Source organism: Phacochoerus africanus, chromosome 8, assembly GCF_016906955.1.
Source record: "Phacochoerus africanus isolate WHEZ1 chromosome 8, ROS_Pafr_v1, whole genome shotgun sequence".
Taxonomy (NCBI): domain Eukaryota; kingdom Metazoa; phylum Chordata; class Mammalia; order Artiodactyla; family Suidae; genus Phacochoerus; species Phacochoerus africanus.
Window position 1 is genome coordinate 71499274 of NC_062551.1, and position 20201 is coordinate 71519474.

A 20201-nucleotide genomic window follows, 5' to 3' on the forward strand; every position below is an offset into this window, starting at 1 on the left:
GCCACAGCAGTGACAACACTGGATCCTTAACCCACTGTGCCACCAGGGAACTCCCCCAAGAGTCTTAAAGTCGTCCTTACCATTTTAGCAAGTGTCAGAATCATTTTTTTCTTCAAACATGAGTTAGTTCATTTATCCTCCCAGGGATCCGAGGAGGTAAGTAACTGCCTCCACTTTCACTGAGAAGAAAGAGGGTGCCCTTAGGGATGAGTCACCAGCCACATCTGTTTGTATCTGGACGTGCCCCCAAGTTCTCCTGGCTGCAGGTGGTCCTATCAGCTCACCTGCTGGGATTTTAATTCGGCTAGAGAATGCGCCCTTGGCGACGTAAACCTGGAGAGTCTCCACCCACCCGGGAACTACCTGCGCGCAGCGAGAAGCTCGGAGGGCGCGAGAAGCCTGACGCCATCTCCTAGCAACCGGGCAGCGGTCACGTGATCCGACTCACGTGGCGCCCAGCCCAGCTGGGGTTGGAGCGGGGGCTGCGGGCGGAGCCGGGCGGGGCGGGGCAAGTTTGTTTCCAGAGTTCGGGGACCAGGAACCCACGCGGTTGCTGCGCAGGTGCCCTCCGACTTGGTCGGGATGGAGCTGCCCGCCGTGAACCTGAAGGTGGCGACGGGCGGGTCGGGGTAGGGGTGGCCCAGCCGCAGGCGGGCGGGCGCGGGGTGGGTCTCCCGGAGCGTGTGGGGCGATTGAACTTTTCAAGTAGGATTTTAGAGGCGAGAGGACCGAGAGTTTGGGGAAAGAGGGGTGGTAGGGAGAAAGAGATTGTACAGGCCCCTGGTGAGAAGGAGGTGGGCAGGTAGACCATAGTAGAGAGAGGGTTCCGGAAGGCCAGCGGGGAAGACGGAGAGGGAACTGGAGGAGGGGAGCGGGGGAAGGGGCCGCCTCTTCCCGGGGTCAGACCGGTTCAGCTAGGAGTGCCAGGCCCCTGAGGATAGCTTTGGCCTGCGCGCCCAGAATTCCCCTGGAGAAAGAGGAAGGCGGGGAGGTGGAGGGGGCCACCGAGAGCCGGGCTAAACCTTTCACCTGGACCCCCACCCCCGCCGCCACGTCGGCCTCCTTTGTTGGCCAAATCAAGTTAAAATCAGATGATCCCAGACAAGAGGTTTTTCCAAAGTTTATAAATCCAACATCCTTGTTGCATAAGAAACACAGACACCCAGAGACGTTACTCAAAAGTAGAAAACCCCAACTGTGCGCGCTTAGAAAACACTGAGGCTTCCTGGGGTGTCTTCATTTCCTGAGCCGCGTCCTCAGCGGTCAGGATGCCAGCGGCTGTTCTCCTTTTTCTCCCCACCTCCCCCAGCCCCTTCCGTGCTCCTTGGCTGTGTTTGCCACTGAGAGGCTGAAGCCTTCGGCTTTGGTCGGGAAGGTGTGAACCTTGGTGCAGTTTCCTTTGAGACTGAATCCAGGAGGGCCCTCGTACTCACGGGTGACAAAGCATTTAGCCCCCGTGATGCCTGGTACTAAAGGAACCTAGGAGATAAATGACTACAGAACAACACATCATTCATATTTGGGTAATTAGATACGGTCTGTGTGGTGACTTCATATGGGCAGATTCACTGGCATCTGTAATAACTTCCTTCACCTCCCCAGGGGGCGGGTAGGGGTGGGGTGGGGGGAGACGGCTGGAAACAGGGGGATGGGCTTGGGTTGAAGGTTTAGCTGGGACCACCTTTACATGAAGGCTGTGCTGAGGCTTATTGGTGCCAATACGCACTCTGTTCCAGGCAGCGTGGGGTTCGGCCGGGCTGCCTTTTCTCTGATGAGAGATTTGCCTAAAATAATTGACGAGCGGGAATGAGGTGAGAGACAGAGCTGCAGGAGTAGAGAGGGGAGAGAGCCCCCATTCCCGGGCCGTCTGCGCCCCGTTGTTTCTTTAATCACATCAGCCTTCTGAGGTTTTTACGGATGGGTGCACTTCGGCTCAGATCAAGCGAGTGACTTGCCAGAGTCCCACAGAGATTAAGGGGCAGGGGCAGGATTTGAAACTTTCAGGGTCTGGCTTCAAAGCCGTGCCCCTTTCTGGCCACCACTTAGAAGTCTTGTGACTTCTGCCTTGACTGTGTGTGTGTCCCCTGGGAGGCCTTAGTCTGTTTGGGGTCTTTTTTGAGCAAGGCTATGGGCCCGAGAGGCCATACATGGCCACAGGTGTGGGCTGTGCAGGCTTTTGGTGCTCAGAGTGAAAGGGCTGGTCCTTCCCTTGATTTGGGAGATAAGACCCCTCATCTCCAAGGGTCTTAGCTGTTAACAGTCAGAGGCAAGTAACAGCTGGGGGTCCTGAACGGCTAGGGTTGCCAGGTAACATCCAGGCCATCCAGTCAAATTTGAACTTCACATCAACCAGAAGTGATTTTTTTTTTTTTAGTATGAGTACTTCCCAGGCAATATTTGGAATATACTAGCAAATTATTCATTATCTGAAATTTAAAATTAACTGGAGGTTCTGTGTTTTCCTTGTTGTTAAATCTGGCCACCCTGTGGAGGGGGCAGTGGATCCTTGTTCCCGGGCATCCAAGTGGGATGTTCAGAACTGCTTGGGAGTTGGGGTGGTGCACCCCTGTGGCCCTGCGCCACCCGCTCCCCCATTTCATACACTCCTAGGCACTGGCTGAAGGGCAGCCTGCCCAGAGGGGCAAGGGTGCCAGGTGAGCAGAAACAATGCCCCAGGCCCTCTGCGCAGTCCCTAACCCAGCTCCATCCGTCGGGCAGATCCTGAGCTGGAAGAATGAAGTGACAAGATTACAGAGCTCTAGACTTGGGTGCATGAGGTCTTGTGAGAAAAGGCCACGGGGAGGAGGGTGCAGGAGGTGGTGTGACCTTAGGATTAAGACCTCAGGGGTTCCCATCGTGGGGCAGCGGAAACGAATCTGACTAGCATCCATGAGGATGCACGTTCAATCCCTGGCCTCGCTCAGTGGGTTAAGGATCCCTTGTTGACATGAGTGGTAGTATAGGTTGCAGACTTGGCTTGGATCTGGCATGGCTGTGGCTGTGGCGTAGGCCGGTGGGTACAGCTCTGATTCGACACTTAGTTTGGGAACCTCCATATGCCATAGGTGTGGCCCTAAAAAGACAAAAAACAAAAACAACTCAGGAAGCTGACCCCCTAATATAGTCATGAGGTTGGCCCAGTGTGGGGGTGATTATCCGGCAGGCATTGCTGCAAACGTTTCACACACCCCTCCACTTCCCTGGAGCCTCCCAACACCCCTATGAAGCATCATTGTCCCCACTTTACCGAAGAGTGAGCAGCAGTTCTGAGAGCTCCGGTGACTTGCTCGTGGTCACACAGCTCTAGGTCAAGGGGCTGGGATCTGATCCACCTGCTTGGCCCCAGTGCCCACACAGTTAGCCACCACCTGCCTCTGCCTCCCCTCTCGGGCATCCCTGACTGCTGTCCCCTAGCCTCAGCCCTCGCAATAGGCCACTGGGGGGTTGCATGGGACCAGTAAAAATATATTTCGTATATTGATCTGTACAGCGACCTCGGGTGTGTCCAGGAAGTTTGGGAAGTCCCACCCCCACCCTGAGGGCCCTCTGGTGGTCAACGAACGGCCTAAGTCCTGGTCCGCATCACCGCTCGGCTTCCCCTTAGCCTTCCTTCCTCCCTTCCATCCAGTCTAACCTGGTGCAGTGCAGGGGATAGAGCTCTGGCTTTGGGGCCAGACAGATGTCGCTGTCTGTCCAAGCCAGGCTTTGCTGTTTCCTAGCTGTGTGGCCTGGAGCAAATTTCTTAACCTCTCTGAATATCTATTTCCTCACCATAGAAAGAACATAAAAAGAGGCCCCACTAGAGAGGAGGATCCAGTGATCCAGGAGATGGGGTAGCATTTCATTTGCATTAGCATCAAAAGTCAGACCAGATAGACCGATTCTGAGATTTGTATCTGAGTTCCCTTGTTGGTAAGCATTACCCTTTGGGCCAATTAATCTCTCACAGCTTCAGTTTCTTCATGAGTAAAACAGGATTAAAACTACCCCATAGGAGTTCCCATTGTGGCTCAGCAGGTTAAGGACCTGAGATTGTCTCTGTGAGGATGCAGGTTCCATCCCTGGCCTCCCTCAGCGGGTGAAGGATCTGGCATGGCCACCCGCAGTATAGGTCGCAGATGTGGGCTCAGATCCAGTGTGGCTGTGGCTGTGGCTGCAGCTCTGATTTGACTTCTAGCTGGGGAATTTCTGTATGCCGCAGGTGTGGCCCTTAAAAGAAAAAGAAAGCTCTACCTCATAGAGTTGCAGGGATGCCATGGGCCAAGTGTTCAGGTCAGTGTAGACACGTGGCAGACAAGTAAGTCCTCATGACTAGCAGGGGTTGCTGTGGTTGTTGCTGGTACGGGATGTCTGTTCTGCACAGGAGTTTCCTGTTATAGACTGGACGCTTCTAGTGACCATCAAGTGCCTGTCCCTGCGGTTGAGGTGTCCCTGTGGGACGCATGGTTGGTGGGTGCTGCCCTGTTTCACAGAGGAGGAACCCGGGGCTCTGGCATCAAAGAACGTGGCCCCTGGGCCAGAACCCAGGTCTCTGGCCCCCACTCCAGCCTCCTACGATCCCCTCTGCCTCGGCCCATTGGCCCTTCCCCTCCCCCGCTCTTCTGACACACGGGACACTGGCTGGGAGAGGGCCGGACAGCCCCTCTGGGCTGAGCGCTTTATAAAGAGCCCAGGAGCTCAACCCCTCTTTCGTCCTGCCCAGCCCAGAAAGGGCAGGCTGCTCAGGCTTGTCCTTGGGGCTTCCAGTGTTTTCTGGCTCCAAACGCTTTCCTGCTGTCCCCCCTGTCTTCGTAGCGGTCACATTCACAGACCTATTCTCCACCCCACCCCCTCTTTTTTTGTGCCACAGGCGATCCTCCTGGTTCACTGGCTGCTGACCATCTGGTGAGTGAGTCTGTCCATGTCCAGTTCTGTGTCCACCTGTCTCTTGGGCTCTGGGTCCACATGTCTCCTGGGTCTGCGTCCATGTGCATCTCATAGTCTTGCCCACACCTTCCAGTCCATTCCAAGACTAAATAGCACCTCTGTCAAAGAGCATCATCAACAAGCTTCCCACCTGCCAAGGATGTCGGAGGGGCGGGTGGTACCCAGAGGATCGCAGGATGGCTTGTCATCATTATAGTCTGCTCTGTCTGTTGAGTTTCTGGGGAGATTTCTCTGCCCAACCAAGAATGGAGACCACTGAGCGCCCGCACAGGTGCAGCAGGTGTGAGTTTGGGAGCAGTGATGATCAGGGTGAATGACCTGGGGGAGCAGAGTCAAAGTGCAGGTGTCCTCAGTCACGCTCCCCAAGATTCTGCGCTGGTGAGTCTGAGCTGGGACCCCAGCACCTGCTTTCTCAAAAGCGAAAAATGAGCTCGTGAAAATGACCAACTTATTTCCAGTCACTTACGCTAAAGTGCTTTGCACCTGTTTTCTGTGTAGTACACTTGAGGGAATGTCATTTAAATATAGGCAGCACCCCAGTGCATGCGGGGGCCATCTAGGCCGAGTGAATATGGTGGGTAAGAGCATGGCCTCTTTTTTTTTTTTTTTTTTGTCTTTTTGCTATTTCTTTGTGCCGCTCCCGCGGCATATGGAGGTTCCCAGGCTAGGGGTCAAATCGGAGCTGTAGCCACCAGCCTACACCAGAGCCACAGCAACGCGGGTTCCAAGCCAAGTCTGCAACGTACACCATAGCTCACGGCAACGCCAGATCGTTAACCCACTGAGCAAGGGCAGGGACCGAACCTGCAACCTCATGGTTCCTAGTCAGATTCGTCAACCACTGTGCCACGAAGGGAACTCCCAAGAGCATGGCCTCTTGAGCCAGGCTGCCTGGGTGTAAATCCCAGTTCTGCCACATAGCACCTGTGTGACCTTGGGCAAGTTACTTGAACTCTCTGTGCCACCGTCCCCTCATCTATAAAATAAGGATACTATTAGTGCCTCCTTCTTAGAGTTACTAACACAAATGCACATATATGATCTAATTTAAAGCACTTAAAACTGTGTCAAGTACTAGTAAAGCCTCTGGGTTATCGATTATTTTGAGTTGACAAAGAAGCAGTTCAGTTGGTAGCAACACCCTGCAAAATAAAAGAGGGTGGGGGGTGTTTTAGAAAGTGGTGAAGTGGTCATTAAAATTGGGCAGTCAGGGAAGGAGTCTCAGAGTTAACAGGTGAGCTGAGGCCAAAATGGCGAAAAGGGACCGAGGGTTCAGGGTAGAGGGAACAGTAAGGCAGCAAATGAGGGTACAGGCTGGGTTCTGTCCCCCCATCCCACAGGGCCTATAGGCCATGGTCAAGGGCCAGAATTTTTTTTTTTTTTTTTGCTTTTTAGGCCCGCACCCGCGGCATATGGAAGTTTCCAGGCTAAAGGTCAAATCAGAGCTACAGCTGCCGTCCTATACCACAGGTCACAGCAACGCCGGATCCTTAAGCCACTGAGCGAGGCCAGGGATCGAACCCGCAACCTCATGGTTCCTAGTCGGATTCGTTTCTGCTGCGCCACGACGGGAACTCCAAGAGTCAGAATTTTATTCCAGGAAAACTGTTAGAGGACTTTTAGCAAGGGAGTGACATTGCCTGATGTACCTTACTGGTTGCTATTTATAGAATAGCCAGGATGGGCAGGAGTGGAAGTGAGACCAGCGGGGAGAGGCGCTGGTGATAAATCCCCATAGGAGAGGATGGTTTGGGGATGGTTTGGACCTGGAGGGATTGAATCCGATTTGGAATCCGTTCGGGAGGCAGAGCCAGTGGCATGTGCTGACACTTCCAGTGAAGGGGTAGGAAGGAACAAACATCCCATGGCCATAGACCATGGCCTCTGCTCGTAGGGTCCCTGAGCCCTGGGAGCCATAGGGAGGTGACCTGTGGGGGGGGGGGGGGGGCGGGGGGCCCCTGCGGGACACCCACCTCCTGACGTGACTCAGGCGCCTCTTCCCGCAGGGGCTGCATTGTGTTCCCAGGCCCCTATGCCTGGGCCAACTTCACCATCCTGGCCTTGGGCGTGTGGGCCGTGGCGCAGCGGGACTCCGTCGACGCCATAAGTATGGTGAGAGCTGGGGAGACGGCAGAATCGGCTTTGGGGTGATCGTGGGCCCTGCCCTGTCTTCCCCTGCCCGGTCTTCTCTCCCTTCCTTTCCCCATTATTTCCCATCTTCTAGGGTCTCATAAGTTAGCCCGCCCGGGCCTCCGGCCCATGCATGTGTGTTCACTAGCCTGGCCTGCTTCTCTGCCTGCCTGGCTCAGAAAGCCCGGGGTCTGCTCATCTGTTCCCCCGAGAGCGGCTGTAGGGTGGGCTCCCACTGGGGCCCCAGACCAGTCTCCCCACGTGCAGATAATCTGCTTCTAGGGCCCTCTCAGGGAGGGATGTGGCTGGAAGGCCCTGTGAAGAGGGAGCTCCACCGCTTTGCGAGGTTAGAATGGACCCAGTCAGTGGTGCTGCTCCACAGGGGAGCTTCCTGACACCCGCTCAGCCCCGGGTGGCGGTGAGCACAGCAGTGGCCTCTCAGGATGGCCGAGCAGGGGTCTCTTTGATGATGGAGACAGATTGCTAGGGACCTTCCATCTGGGAGATTCTGGACCCAAGTCTTGTGCTTCATCTTGACCTCAAGGATGAGAGGAAATGGGAGGGGGCCGTACCAGAGCCGGCAGGCTGGGCCCACACGGGGTCCCACATCCCTGCCTCAGGCCCCTCCAGCCCCACCATCCCCCTTCGGACATCTCATCCATGGGGTCCTGCCTGTGGGCTTGAGCTGTTTCCCCGCAAGCCCTGAGGACCCAGCAGGGCACCCAGGGAGCTTCTGGTCTGGGATCCCTGGTTGGGGAGCGAGGAGCGTGTGATGGGGGGTGGCAGTGGGCAGCGGGCTCATAAACCCTGATGACATGTGGTCAACCCCTGGGCCTTGCGCTCGGCCTGTCTTGCAGTTTCTGGGTGGCCTGGTGGTCACCATCTTCCTGGACATCGTCCACATCAGCATCTTCTACCCGAGGGCCGGCCTCTCGGACACGGGGCGCTTCAGCGCAGGCATGGCCATCCTCAGCCTGCTCCTCAAGCCGTTCTCCTGCTGCCTCGTCTACCACATGTACCGGGAGCGCGGGGGTGAGCTCCTGCTCCACCTGGGTGAGGCTGCTGCCTCCAGCCAGCTCCCCGCCTCCCTTCAGCCTCCTCCTCGCCTGCCCCCGCCCCAGTCCCTGCCCCAGGGAGCCGACCTTGCCCCCGAGACAGGGCTCCAGGAGCAGGGAGGGTGTGGGCTCTGGGCGCCAGGCTGAAAGATGGACAAGCTTCTGGCCTCTGCCGCAGGATCCCAGCCCCCTCCCCACAACTGTCCCCGCCTGGCATGACCTTCCCCTGGCACACAGGCTACAGGCAGCGTTGGGGGCTTGGCCAGGCCCTCCTCTGAGCCCAAATGTGCGTTCAGCTGGGGCTGTGGTCCCGTTCCCCAGGCACCTCCCCGCATTCTGCGGTCTGAGGCCTGTAGGCACCTGCGGGGCCAGCATCCCCTCTCAGCTCCTGCCGGCCCCTTCTCCGGAGCCCCCTCTCCTGCCGCATGAGGTCTGGTGGCCAAGGGAGAGGTGGCGCCGGCCTGGGCTGTGGGAGCCCCAGCCTCAGCCAGCGCTGAACTGCAGGCACTTTCCCTTAGCCCAGCCCCCGACCCCCGCCTGCAGGGTCTCTGAGCTGGTCCCCTTCCCGAGGTGGTCCAGCTGCTTCCCTGTTTCTCTGCCATTCCCGTTCCTTCTTCGCTCTCTGAGAGAAGTAGGGAGAGGGGTGTCTTCTGCCTTTCGCTCCTGAGAAGAGAGTGGCTGGTTATTGGCAGGGGGCACAGCTGGGCTAAGGGCAGCAGGGGCCTGGGGCCCCCCGCTGGCCAACCTCAGACTGCCTGGACCGGCCCCCAGGGGTGGGGTGGGGGGATGAGGAAGCCGAGGCTGGGAACTCTTGGGCTTGTTCGGGAGAACAGGACGGATGTGCAGGTGCAGGTGGGAGCGATGGGAGGGGTGCCCAGAGCCCCCCAGCTTGCTTGCACCCTCTGGGCTCCCCAGATGCGCCGGCCCTGGAGCTTTCTGGATACAGTGACATGGTCAGTATCCACTCTGCAGGAGGAGGAGGGGACCCCCCAGGCCCAGGACCGGGCATCCCTTGGCCAGGTGTCAGCACACGCTGCTTGGCGGGGGGTGGCTAGTGGCTAAGAGCCCTGTCTTTGGGATCATGCCACCTACCCTTGAATCCTGATGTCCTCGGCTTCTAGTTCTGTGACCCTGGCCAAGCCAGTTTATCTCTTTGACCCTCAGTTTCCTCATCTGTGACAGTAGGGGACAGTGGGGACAGTAGGGTTGCTCCCGTAGGGTTGCAGGATTAATAAACAAGATATGTTAAAGGTTCGGTGCCTGGGGCTGCTGCCACTGTCACTGTCCTGGTTGCCAGGATGCTCAGCTCTGGCCCTTGTGGTCGGGGAGGGAGAACCTTGGTTTGGCCACAGTGAAACGTCCTAAGTCCTCACCCTCCATTTTTCCTTTCTCTCCATCTCCCCGCCGCCTAGGTTTCCTCGTGCCTTCGCAGGAGCGCAGCGCCTACCAGACCATCGACTCAGAGGTGCCTGCCGACCTGGAGAGCAGGCCTCAAGGCCCCCAAGGATACTGAAGCCAGCCAAGTCCAGGAGCCAGCTTGACAGATCTCCAGGGAGGCGCAGGCGGCATCACCCTCTTTGTACCTCGGGTGTCATTTGTGTCTTGGATGGCCCCCCTTTCTTAGAACTAACGTGGGAACGAACCCGGTTTCCCAGCTCAGGGGTTGCCTGAATCAAGTGCCCTGAGAGGCCAGGAGCCCCCGCCCCGGCACACCTGTCCCAGACTCCCCGAGGCCTCTCCTCACTCCAGGAATCATGCTGGGCCCAGTCTGGGAACTGTGGTTGCTTTTGTCACCTCCGCCCTAAGTGGCTCCGTGAAGGCCCCAGGCCAAGCTGTGCCTAAGCCCTCAGGCCTCCAAGGGCTTCAGCTCAGGTTCAGGCCCCAGGGAAAGCTTCTCACTGCCTGGTCACTTGGTGCCTGGGGACCCTGGGGCTGGAGGCAGGAGGTGTCTGCAGCCTTTGAGACCCACCGCGGCCTCCAGCTGCCTTTCTCAGAGCCATGGCATTAAAGTTCGGGGAATTCTGTAGCTGAGTGTGTTTTGAACCCCTTTTATCTCCCTTCTGGGCGGGAGCCTGGACTTGTCATGCCTCGGAAGTTTTCTCCTGCAAATCCTCAGGACACCAGAGCTTAGGTGCCTGTCCTGCTGTGGCCAGAGGACACAGGGGCTCATGACCAGCTGGGCCTACCTCGTGCTCAGCTCTGGCCTAGCCAGGGCCCCAGCAGCGGAGGGCACTTTTCCATGTGACACGTGAGCCTCCAGTTCTCCAAATTCAGACAACTCAGCACTTGGTTTGAATCCTGCTCTGCCACTGACTGGCTGTGTGCCCTTGGGCATCTTAGCCTTCTGACCTCTGTGTCCTCTGGCAAAGGGCTAATGCCTGCCTGGGGGGCGGGAGTAGGGGGTGATGCTGCAGATGATGGGGACAGTGCCTGGCCTTGGAAGGGTTCCCTAAGTGACAGTGAAGTTGTCGATGGAGCTGCTCCTTGAGCCCGTGGTGATGTTGAGTCAGTGGGTTAGGGGTGACCTCTTCTTGGCAGACCCTGTGTCTTGGCCTCAGAACTGACTGGAACACTTGTCTAGAAGTTCCCAGGATCCCATGGCCAGGACCCTACCCCACTCCCACTGGGATGGGTATCGACCACAAGGCCCCAGGTACCAGGGCCATGCTGGCTTTGTCCCCAGCACAAAGAGGTCAAGGCCTAGTGCTCAGCTTCCCTCCCCCATTCTTCTGTACCCATCCATCCGAAGAGGTTGAGTGCCTGCCATACTCTGGGCAAGGACCTGGGGTTACAGGGGTGAGCTCAAGTGCCTACTTTGGGGGGGAACAGATATTAAGAGTCCATGGAGTTCCCATGGGGGCACAGCAGAAACAAAGCCAATTAGGAACCATGAGATTGTGGGTTTGATCCCTGGCCTCACTCAGTGGGTTAAGGATCCATGTTGCCATGAGCTGCGGTATAGGTCGCAGACATGGCTCCCATCTGTTGCTGGGGCTCTGGTGTAGGCTGGCAGCTACAGCTCCGATTCAACCCCTAGGGTGCGGCCCTAGAAAAGACAAACTGGGATTATAAGAATTGGGTCTTGTTTCTCTTTGACACATCAAGGAAAAAGTTTGTTGAAGGAGCTGAGCTCAGTTGGACTAGAGAGATAAGATTGTGAGAACGGTGGGAAGAAGGAGGCAGAAACTGGAGCAATGAGATTTCAAGTGGAGTTTGCTGACCGACAGAATTATCAGGAGCTCTGAGCAGGCGTCTGGAACTCAGGCTCCCCCGCCACAGGGGACACTTGTTTTTTTAGACAAGGGTCATTTTGTTGAGCCAGGTAGTCTGTGGCCTTGGGGCTATCTTTGTCTTCGGAAACTCATCTGTCACACGGGCCTGTTCGATAAAAAGGAGTCTGTGTCCTTTCAGGCCTTGCTTCATTTTCCACCTAAGAAAGATGACCATTCAATCACTCCTGGGGTCAAGGAGAACTCCCCAATTACACATACGCAGTAAGACTCTTAGGGGTCAGAAAGGGAGGGGATGGCAGGCCATAATAAGTCCTGATGCCATCCCAGCATCCTTTGCTCTGGAATCCATCTGTGTCAAAAGATGTGTGTGCATACTGGGGAGGGTCCTGTGTCCAGTCAGGTGTGAGAATTAAAACAGGATAATTGGCTAAAGGTAAACAAAGGCCCAGAAGAGCTGTCCTATGTAAGCGATTTAAATCCGCTCTCTGGGAGCGCTACTCATTGAGGGGGACAGTTGCACCCACGCACCTCTCTAGGGTGTGTGACTTCTTTGCTTCTGACGTTTTAATAAACCACTTCCTGGAGTTCCTGTCGTGGCTCAGTTGTTAACGAATCCGACTAGGAACCATGAGGTTGCGGGTTCGATCCCTGGCCTCGCTCAGTGGGTTAAGGATCCGGCGTTTCTGTGAGCTGTGGTGCAGGTTACAGACATGGCTCGGATCCCTCGTTGCTGTGGCTGTGGCATAGGCCAGCGGCTATAGCTCCGATTGGACCCTTAGCCTGGGAACCTCCATGTGCCACGGGAGCAGCCCAAGAAATGGCAAAAAGAAAAAAAATCATTAAAAAATCATAGAATAAACCACTTCTGCATGTTCTCTTCCCACATGTTCTACTGTGACCCTAACGATGAAATTTACACCTGTGTCACAGTCTTTGCCTCCTTGAAACATGCTTGCTTTCAACAGGGGGCAAGGATCGGGGCAAGTATCAGGGCAATTCTGCTTTTAGCCTCTAGCTGATCTGGTGGCTAGGACTTCTGGTTTTCATCCAGGCTGCCCAGGCTTAATTCCTGAGCAGAAAATTAAGATGTCCCTGCAGGAGTTCCCGTCATGGTTCAGTGGAAATGAATCTGACTAGGAACCATGAGGTTGCAGGTGTGATCCCCGGCCTTGCTCAGTGAGTTAAGGACCTGGCGTTGCCATAAGTTGTGGTGCAGGTTGCAGATGGGGCTTGGATCCCACATTGCTGTGGCTGTGGTGTGGGCCAGCAGCTGCAGCTCCAATTATATTCCTAGCCTGGGAACCTCCACATGCTGCAGGGTCAGCCCTAAAAAGCAAAAAAATAAAAAAATAAAAGGAAAGGAAAAGAAAGAAAAAAAAAATCTCTCTCCAAGCCATCACTCACTGCCGTCTCTCCAAGATCAAGTTCATATTTTACTCTAGTATCTGACATTCTAGAAACCGTCAACCACAGGAAGTAAGTTCTTGTCTCTGGTCTCTTGCTGGCAGGCCTGAAGTCACTTATCTAGTTGGCAAATCTTGTATTTCTTGTTTTCACAAAACTCCAGATGAAGAAGCCAGAGAAATGGCCCCAAGAATTTCACCCTGTTTTCCTCGTAGCCGAAGCTGGACCAGAGCTGGGGCCCCTGCTTCACTCCTTTGCCTCAGGCCCATCCGCAGTCTCTAAATCAGCCTAGAAATTCCAGCTCTCAGAGCCTCCCTCCCAACCAGTTCTGGAGCCAGCGAGTCTCGGTTTTAACCCTGGCTACAGCCCGTGACTGGCCGTGTGAGAGTCCTTCAGCCTCCTTAAGCCTCTGTTGGATAAAATGTTACAGCTCACGGCCTGTGTTACTGTGATAATTACTCAGAGGGAGGATTGAACAAGTAGGGAGAAAAAAGTTTTTCTCAGTCCTCCTAGGGTCCCTGGCAGGGTCTGAAAATTAAACAGACAGAGAGTAGCAGCAGAGAGGCATACCAAACTTCATTGACTTTTTATGTATAAAAGAGAAGGGAGGCGTTCTCTGGGGGTGCAGTGGGTTAAGGACCTGGCATTGTCACTGCAGTGGCTCAAGTTGCTGCTGTGGCCTGGGTTCGATCCCTGGCCCAGGAACTTCCACGTGCTGTGGGTGCAGCCAAAGAAAAGGAAAAAAGAGAGAATGGAGACCCAAAGCAGTGGCCAGAGCAGGAAGCTTTTAGACAAAGAAACAAGTTTGTGAAGAATGGACAAGACAGAGGGGTTTGGGCTTGGGGTTGTCAGCGGTAAAGAAATAACTAGGAAGATAAGTGTTCGTTTAACAGGGTTTGTTTAAACGGATTTCTCAGCCATAAATTCCCTGACACTGGTGATAAGAATGCCTTCTTTTCTCCTGCTGCAGGGAGGGTGCATTTCACATGGGCGTTTTATGACCTGTTCCAGGGAAGAAGGGCAGGAGGTGGAGGAGGCCAGAGCGATCTTTCTGCTTCTGCTGGTTTCTTAAACTACATTAGCTTAAAATATTCAATACGCCAAGGTGCCATAGTTTGGGGTAGTATGTCCTGAACCCCGTCATCAGTCTGACCATGTATTTATCTATACAGGTATTATTAATTTTAAAAACATCTATCAAGTGCTTTCTACAAGTCTTCAAAAGATTGAAAGAAATCGGAGTTCCTGCTGTGGCGCAAAGGGATTGGTGCCATCTCTGTAGCTCTGTGGCGTAAGCTGCAGATGTGGCTCGGATCCAGAATTGCTGTGGTTGTGATGTAGGCCAGCAGCTACAGCTCTGAGTCGACCCTGGGAACATCCATTCGGCAATAAAAAGAAGAAAGAAAAGAAAAAAAAAAGAAGAAGGAAGCGATCCCATTGTGGCTCAGTAGTAATGAACCCAACTAGTAACCATGAGGACGCAAGTTTGATCCTTGGCCTCAATCGGTGGGTTAAGAATCCAGCATTGCTATGAGCTGTGGTGTAGGTTGTGGTATAGGCTGGCAGCGGTAGCTCCGATTTGACCCCTAGGCTGGGAACTTCCATACGCCCTAAAAAGAAAAAAAAAAAAAGAATGCATACTAAACAGTTGAAACCAACTCTCGACTTACACCCTCCTGAATGCACACCATATGCTGTCTAACCTGTTGATTCTTTTCCTAGATAAAAAGAAGTAAGAATGGGAGTGCCCATCATGGCTCAGTGGTAATGAACCTGACTAGTATCCATGAGGACATGGGTTTGATCCCTGGCCTCGCTCAGTGGGTTAAGGATCCGGCGTTGCCATGAGCTGTGGTGTAGGTTGCCGATGTGGCTTGGGTTCTGCGTTCCTGTGGCTGTGGCGTAGGCTGGCAGCTGCAGCTCCAATTTGACTCCTAGCCTGGGAACTTCCGTATGCTGTGGGTGCCACCCTAAAAAGACAAAAAATAAAAAATAATAAGTAAGAATGAAGAATTAAGCAATTAAAAAATGACTAGTTCTCTACTCCTAGTGGCCTCTTTTAGCAATCCTGCAGGCAGATCACACAGGCAAGACAGCATCTGGAGAGTCAGCCAGGATGCATTCAGTGGAGAAGGATGCAAACCCAACTTCGTGCCTCGATGAGTCACTGAGATCTTCTCCCCCCCTTTTTCACTTTAAAAACTCATGGCTGAGCAGAATCGTTGGAGTTGGTCTCTGAACACAAGTCCATCTTCTCCCCAGACTGCTGGCTTTTCTGATAAAAGTACCTTCCTTTTCTACGCACACTTGCCCCTCGAATTGTTGGTATATGAGCAGCAAACAGCTGAATCTGGGTTCAGCTACATTAAATCCCAAAAGCAGTTAGAAAAGATATTGTCCTAAAAGGAATGACAATTGTTGACTGGAAAGGTACAACCTAAAAGTTGAGAATTATGTTTTATTTGGTGGGCAAAACTGAGGACTTGAAGATGGGACACAGCAACTCAGATGGCTCTGAGAGACTGCACTCAAGAGGTGAGGGAGGGGCTGGGATATGTAGGAGTTTTTGCAACAAAGACCAGGTGGTTGGAACATCAAAAGATTATTGGGTTTTGGGGTTTTTTGTTTTGTTTTGGTTTTTGCTTTTTAGGGCTGCACCCGCAGCCTATGGAGGTTCCAAGGCTAGGGGTCGAATCGGAGCTGTAGCTGCTGGTCTACACCACAGCCACAGCAAAGCTGGATCCAAGCTGCATCTGTGACTTACACCTCAGCTCACGGCAATGCTGGATCCTTAACCCACTGAGCGAGGCCAGGGATCGAACCCGCAATGGTACTAGTTGGGTTCATTGCCGCTGAGCCATGACACGGGAACTCTGGCAAAAAGTACTACTTGAGATAACAGAGGACTTAACATGGCAGTAATCTCTCCTTCAAGAATTGCTTTAGAGTTTAAAGGCTCATTGGCATTTATTTGTTAAACATCGACTCTCATCACACCCGTGAGGTCGTAGAGGAGGTGTCGCCAGTCCCCTTTTTACAGGAGGTTCAGAGAAGTTAGGGACGTGCCTAAGGTTGCAGAGCAGCAGACCAGATCTTTATCACAGGTTTCCTGACTCTAGGACCAGAGTTCTCCCGGGTTAGAAAAGAAAAAACCTACAACCTGAGTACTGGAAGGAAACTGCACTGCAGGGGTGGGTGGAGAACAGCGGGTAGAAAATGCCTGGAGAAAGCTGGGATCGGACCATGTACACAGCGGGGAGGCGAGTGGGCAGGGTGGAATCCAGCCAGTTTCGGAGAGACCTAAAGCCAGCGGAGTTCTGCCTGTCTTGCATGTGCAAGAAGTTTGCAGGAGGCCGTGTGTCTCGGGCCCCCCCGCCCCATGATGCTCGACTTGGGACTAGAACCCTAGAGTTGAGAAATGCGAGCTCCACCCCCGCCCCCGCCCCCGCCCCCGCCCCGCCCCCCAAGCCCGCGCACGCGCAGACGCCCACCGCCACGCCCCTGGCTCGCGTGCGGGCGCCGCCCCGTGCACCCTCCACGCAGCAGCCAGACGGTGGGCAGGCGCGCTCTCTGATGTCCCCCTCCTCCGTCCCCACCCACCTGGGTCGTTAGCCGTCCTGCCTGAGATCTCCTCCAGGTTCAAATTCGACTGGGTGAAGGTGGACCACGGGAAGACAGAGGCTCAGGAAGGACAGGTCCAGGAAGGCAGGAAGATTGAGTGCTTTTGGTGCGAAGAGGAGAAAGGCTCTGATGTGCTCAACTGAACAAGGATGGGGGGCCGGATACAGACAGGGTGGGAGGCGAGGATCAGATAGATGGGCAGGGGACTTAGGCGGCAGAGTAATTGAAGGTAGGGAGGGACAGCTGCGGATTGAGCCGGTTCAAATCTCTTTTGGAAAGAGGTGGGGGTCGGTGGTCCTGGTTAGGAGCACGGGCTGTGGAGTTAGACCCCCCAACCAACCGCCCCCCACCCCCACCTGCCCCACCTCCCCCTGCGGCGGTCCCCTCTGCAGCTGCAGATCAGATCAGCAGTAAGGCTTTGGGCTGGCCAGGTAGGCTCTTTAAACTCATCTCTAAAACAAGGGACCTACCTCTTAGCGCTGTGGGGCAGATTAAGACAGGATGCATCCTAAAGGCTGCCCGATGCTTTGCACCATCCAGTCACTATTTTAACACGATATGCAGTCCCTGTTGTGTGCCAGACACTGCTTACTCGGTGTGCTGTGATCCACAGGGGAAAAAGGAGGCAGTGGCTCACAGTCCACCAGTCTGTTAGGTGGTGATAAGTCACGAAGAAAAATCCTGCCGAGAAAGAGGGGAGGGAATGGGGAGTGTGCTGGGGTGGGGGTGGGGGTGGTCATGGAAGCCTGAGCAGGAGGAAGGAGGGAGGGAGGGCCGGACAGGGTTCTGGGTGGAGGCAACAGCAAGTGCAAAGGCCCAGAGGTGGGAGCAGGCACTGCATTTTAGAAGTACAGAGGTGGCTGCTGTGTTCAGAGCTGAGAGAGCAAGGGGAGGGAGTGCAGGAGTCAGCAAACCTTCTTGAAGGCCAGGAGGGAAGGCCAGGAGGGTAAATGGATGCAGCCATAGACAAGCATAACCAAGTAGATGGGGCTGCATTTTGACCTAGCTTTGTGCTTAATACATAGGTCCCTTGGAGTTCCCGTCGTGGCTCAGTGGTTAACAAATTCGACTAGGAAAGATGAGGTGGTGGGTTCAATCCCTGGCCTTGCTCAGTGAGTTAAGGATCCGGCGTTGCCGTGAGCTGTGGTGTAGGTCGCAGACGTGGCTCGGATCTGGCGTTGCTGTGGCTGTGGCGTAGGCCGGCCCCTAGAGCTCCAATTAGACCCCTAGCCTGGGAACCTCCATATGCCTCAGGTGCGGGCCTAGAAAAAGACCAAAAGATAAAGGGAAAAAAAAAGGTTCCTGAGGTGGAGCTTCGAAGCCTTGTTTGATTGAGTGGGTTGGGGAGCCTCTGGGGGTGTTTAAGTCAAGTCAGGACACGCTCTGATCTCTGTTCCCAGTGTCACTCTGCCCTCTGTAGGGAGGAAGCTGTCTGGTGTGGGGACAAGGACAGAAGTGGGGAGACCGGTCAGGAGGCAAGAGGGGAGGGTAGCTTGACCCAAGGAGGTGAGGATGGAGGCGGTGAGCAGGGGGCTGATTCTGGGTATTCTTTTTCACTTTGGCTTTTTTTTTTTTTAGGGCCATACCCACAGCATAAGGCGGTTCCCAGGCTAGGGGTCGGATTGGAGCTGCAGCTGCTGGCCTACCCCACAGCCACAGCAACGTGGGATCCTTTAACCCACTGAGCTAGAGCAGGGATCCAACCTGCCTCCATCCTCATGGATACTAGTTGGGTTCATTACTGCTGAGCCACCACGGGAACTCCGATTCTGGGTGTCTTTGGAAGGGAGAACAGATGGGGTCAGTTGATGGATAGCTCGTGGTGTGAGGGAGCGAGGAGGCAGGATGTCAGATGGAGCTGCCCTTCTGGGGGAAGCGAAGGATGGAGGCTACAGGAGAAAGGTCAAGCTGAGGCCCCCTGGGGGTGGGTGCCAGGGAGTAAGGGGGCCCTCGGCTGAGCCCGGAGAAGAGGAAAAACCAGCAGAGGAGATTAGAAGGAGCCCGAAGGCAGCAGGAGGGGAAGAAACAGAGGTGACAGCCTGGAGGCAGGAAGGCAGGGCCTCAGAGGGGGCCAAGTGGCCACTGTCCTGCCGCTGCCTCCGAGGGCTGATTATGGGGCTGGCTGATTATGGGGCTGGGGCGAGCCAGGCGCCCCAGGAGGTCACCTGGAGGGGAGCAGCTCTTGGGTGAGGGGAGCCCGATTGAGCTGAGGGCAGCAGAATGGGGTAAGTTAGGATTCGAGTGTGATAAGAAGGGGCGAAATGGCCTGAGTCCTGGAGCCTCAAGAGGGGCGTGGAGCTTTTTGTTCTTGTTTTTGTTTTGGTGGTTTTGCTTTTTGTTTTCTCTTTGTTTTTTTGGCCACCCCTGTGGCCTGTGGAAGTCCCTGGGCCAGGATCAAACCGGAGCCACAGCAGTGACAACACTGGAGACTTAATGCCAGGCCACCAGGGAATGCCTTGCTGTTTGTTTTTAAAGAAGGGAAAAATAAGCGCTTGTTTTAAGTGCTGATGGTCAAGAAAGAGGAAGTGTTGCTAATGGGAGAAGTGACTCTGGAGCGGGGGCAGGGCCCTGGCAACTCAGAGCCTGTGTCCTGCCCCCGGGGGCTGAGTCAACTCGGGGCGTCTCCTGATTCACAGAATGCGACTTTGGAGGCCGGGGGTGGCCCTGGGCACTGGCCTGGGGCAGGGGAGATGGGGTGGCCCCCAGAGCACAGAAGGGGGGCCAGGCCGGGGTGGGACCCCAGGGAATGTGCAAGGGGCAGGAGAGGCTGTGGGCATGAGGCTGGCGATGGGCAGACCCATGGCATTTCTCCTCCGTCCTATTTGGTGGGCTAAGTGAGAAGTAAGATCGGTGCAGGGAGTGAGCAGAGCGGAGGTGGCAGAGGCGTGAGGACAGGGGAGAGAGTGTGAAGTAGCCTCTAGGAAGGTGGAGAGGACGGGACCAGAGTCTGATTCTCTAGCAGCCTTTGGGGTTCCCTGAGGTCCCCTGAGATGGAAGGTGGGAATTCCTGAGCAGCGGGGCCACTGTGCAGTCCTGTGATTTTCTTTAGTCACTTTAACCTGCATTGTGATTTTGCTGAGTGGGTGGCAGAGGGGGGCTGTTTATAACGCTGGATGGTTAAACTGCCAACGGGGGCGGGGAGCCATCAAGGGGCTGGGGGCAAAGGGTGGTGGGGGCAGAGGGTCGGGTCTCATGGAGGGAGGGGCTGGGGCACCAAGGGGAGGGGCAGGAGAGATGGGCGCTGAAGCTGATGGGGGTCAGTTATCAAGGATAACAAAGTCTCCAGGGGGCCCTGGGAGTGGGAGGTCGGGTGAAGGACAGGATGATGGGAGGGAAGAAGCTCAAGGACCCACAGGCCGGGAGTTGGAAGGATCGACCACGTGGATGGCGAAACCACCCAGAGCTTAGCAGGTGTGAGCTGAAGAAAGTGACAGTGAGCCAGGAGCTGAAATTTTTTTTTAATTAATTAATTAATTTTTGGTCTTTTTTTTTTCTAAAGCTGCACCTGAGGCATATGGAAGTTTCCAGCCTAGGGGTCCAATTGGAGCTGTAGCCACTGGCCTACGTCACAGCCACAACAATGCCAGATCCGAGCTGTGTCTATGACCACAGCTCACAGCAACACCGGATCCCCTGACCCACTGAGCGAGGCCATGGATCAAACCCGTGTCCTCATGGATCCTAGTCGGGTTCATTACTTCTGTGCCACGACGGCAACTCCAGGCGCTGAAAGTGTCAAGGGATAAATAATAGGACTTTCTTCCTGGCCTGCCTGGAGCTTGGAACCAGAGTGTTTTAGAGAAGAGGCGGGGAGAATGGTCAGGAAGTGGGG

At 55.0% G+C, this 20201-nt stretch overlaps 1 protein-coding gene across 4 annotated transcripts; it reads left to right on the forward strand.

Moving 5' to 3' along the window:
* Positions 1-499: 499 nt before the first annotated feature.
* AGTRAP (angiotensin II receptor associated protein) lies at positions 500-10137 on the forward strand. 4 transcript variants are annotated; one of them, XM_047791815.1, is made up of 5 exons: positions 500-609; positions 4850-4884; positions 6933-7038; positions 7914-8109; positions 9524-10137. In XM_047791815.1, exons 1-5 carry the CDS (start codon positions 583-585, stop codon positions 9622-9624), a joined length of 465 nt encoding a protein of 154 aa, XP_047647771.1. In that variant the 5' UTR covers positions 500-582; the 3' UTR covers positions 9625-10137. The 4 variants fall into 4 exon arrangements, with proteins under 4 accessions (XP_047647771.1, XP_047647772.1, XP_047647773.1 ...); XM_047791816.1 differs by having other exon boundaries at positions 7914-8088; XM_047791817.1 differs by lacking the exon at positions 4850-4884 and having other exon boundaries at positions 503-609; positions 9524-9655.
* Positions 10138-20201: the final 10064 nt, after the last annotated feature.

Excerpts from the sequence above, each read along its gene's own strand:
- AGTRAP (XM_047791814.1), top strand. The coding sequence starts at position 583 with ATGGAGCTGCCCGCCGTGAACCTGAAG. Across the intron at positions 610-6,932 it reads TGCCCGCCGTGAACCTGAAG|GGGCTGCATTGTGTTCCCAG; the intron begins GTGGCGACGGGC and ends CTCTTCCCGCAG. Across the intron at positions 8,089-9,523 it reads CATGTACCGGGAGCGCGGGG|GTTTCCTCGTGCCTTCGCAG; the intron begins GTGAGCTCCTGC and ends CCCGCCGCCTAG.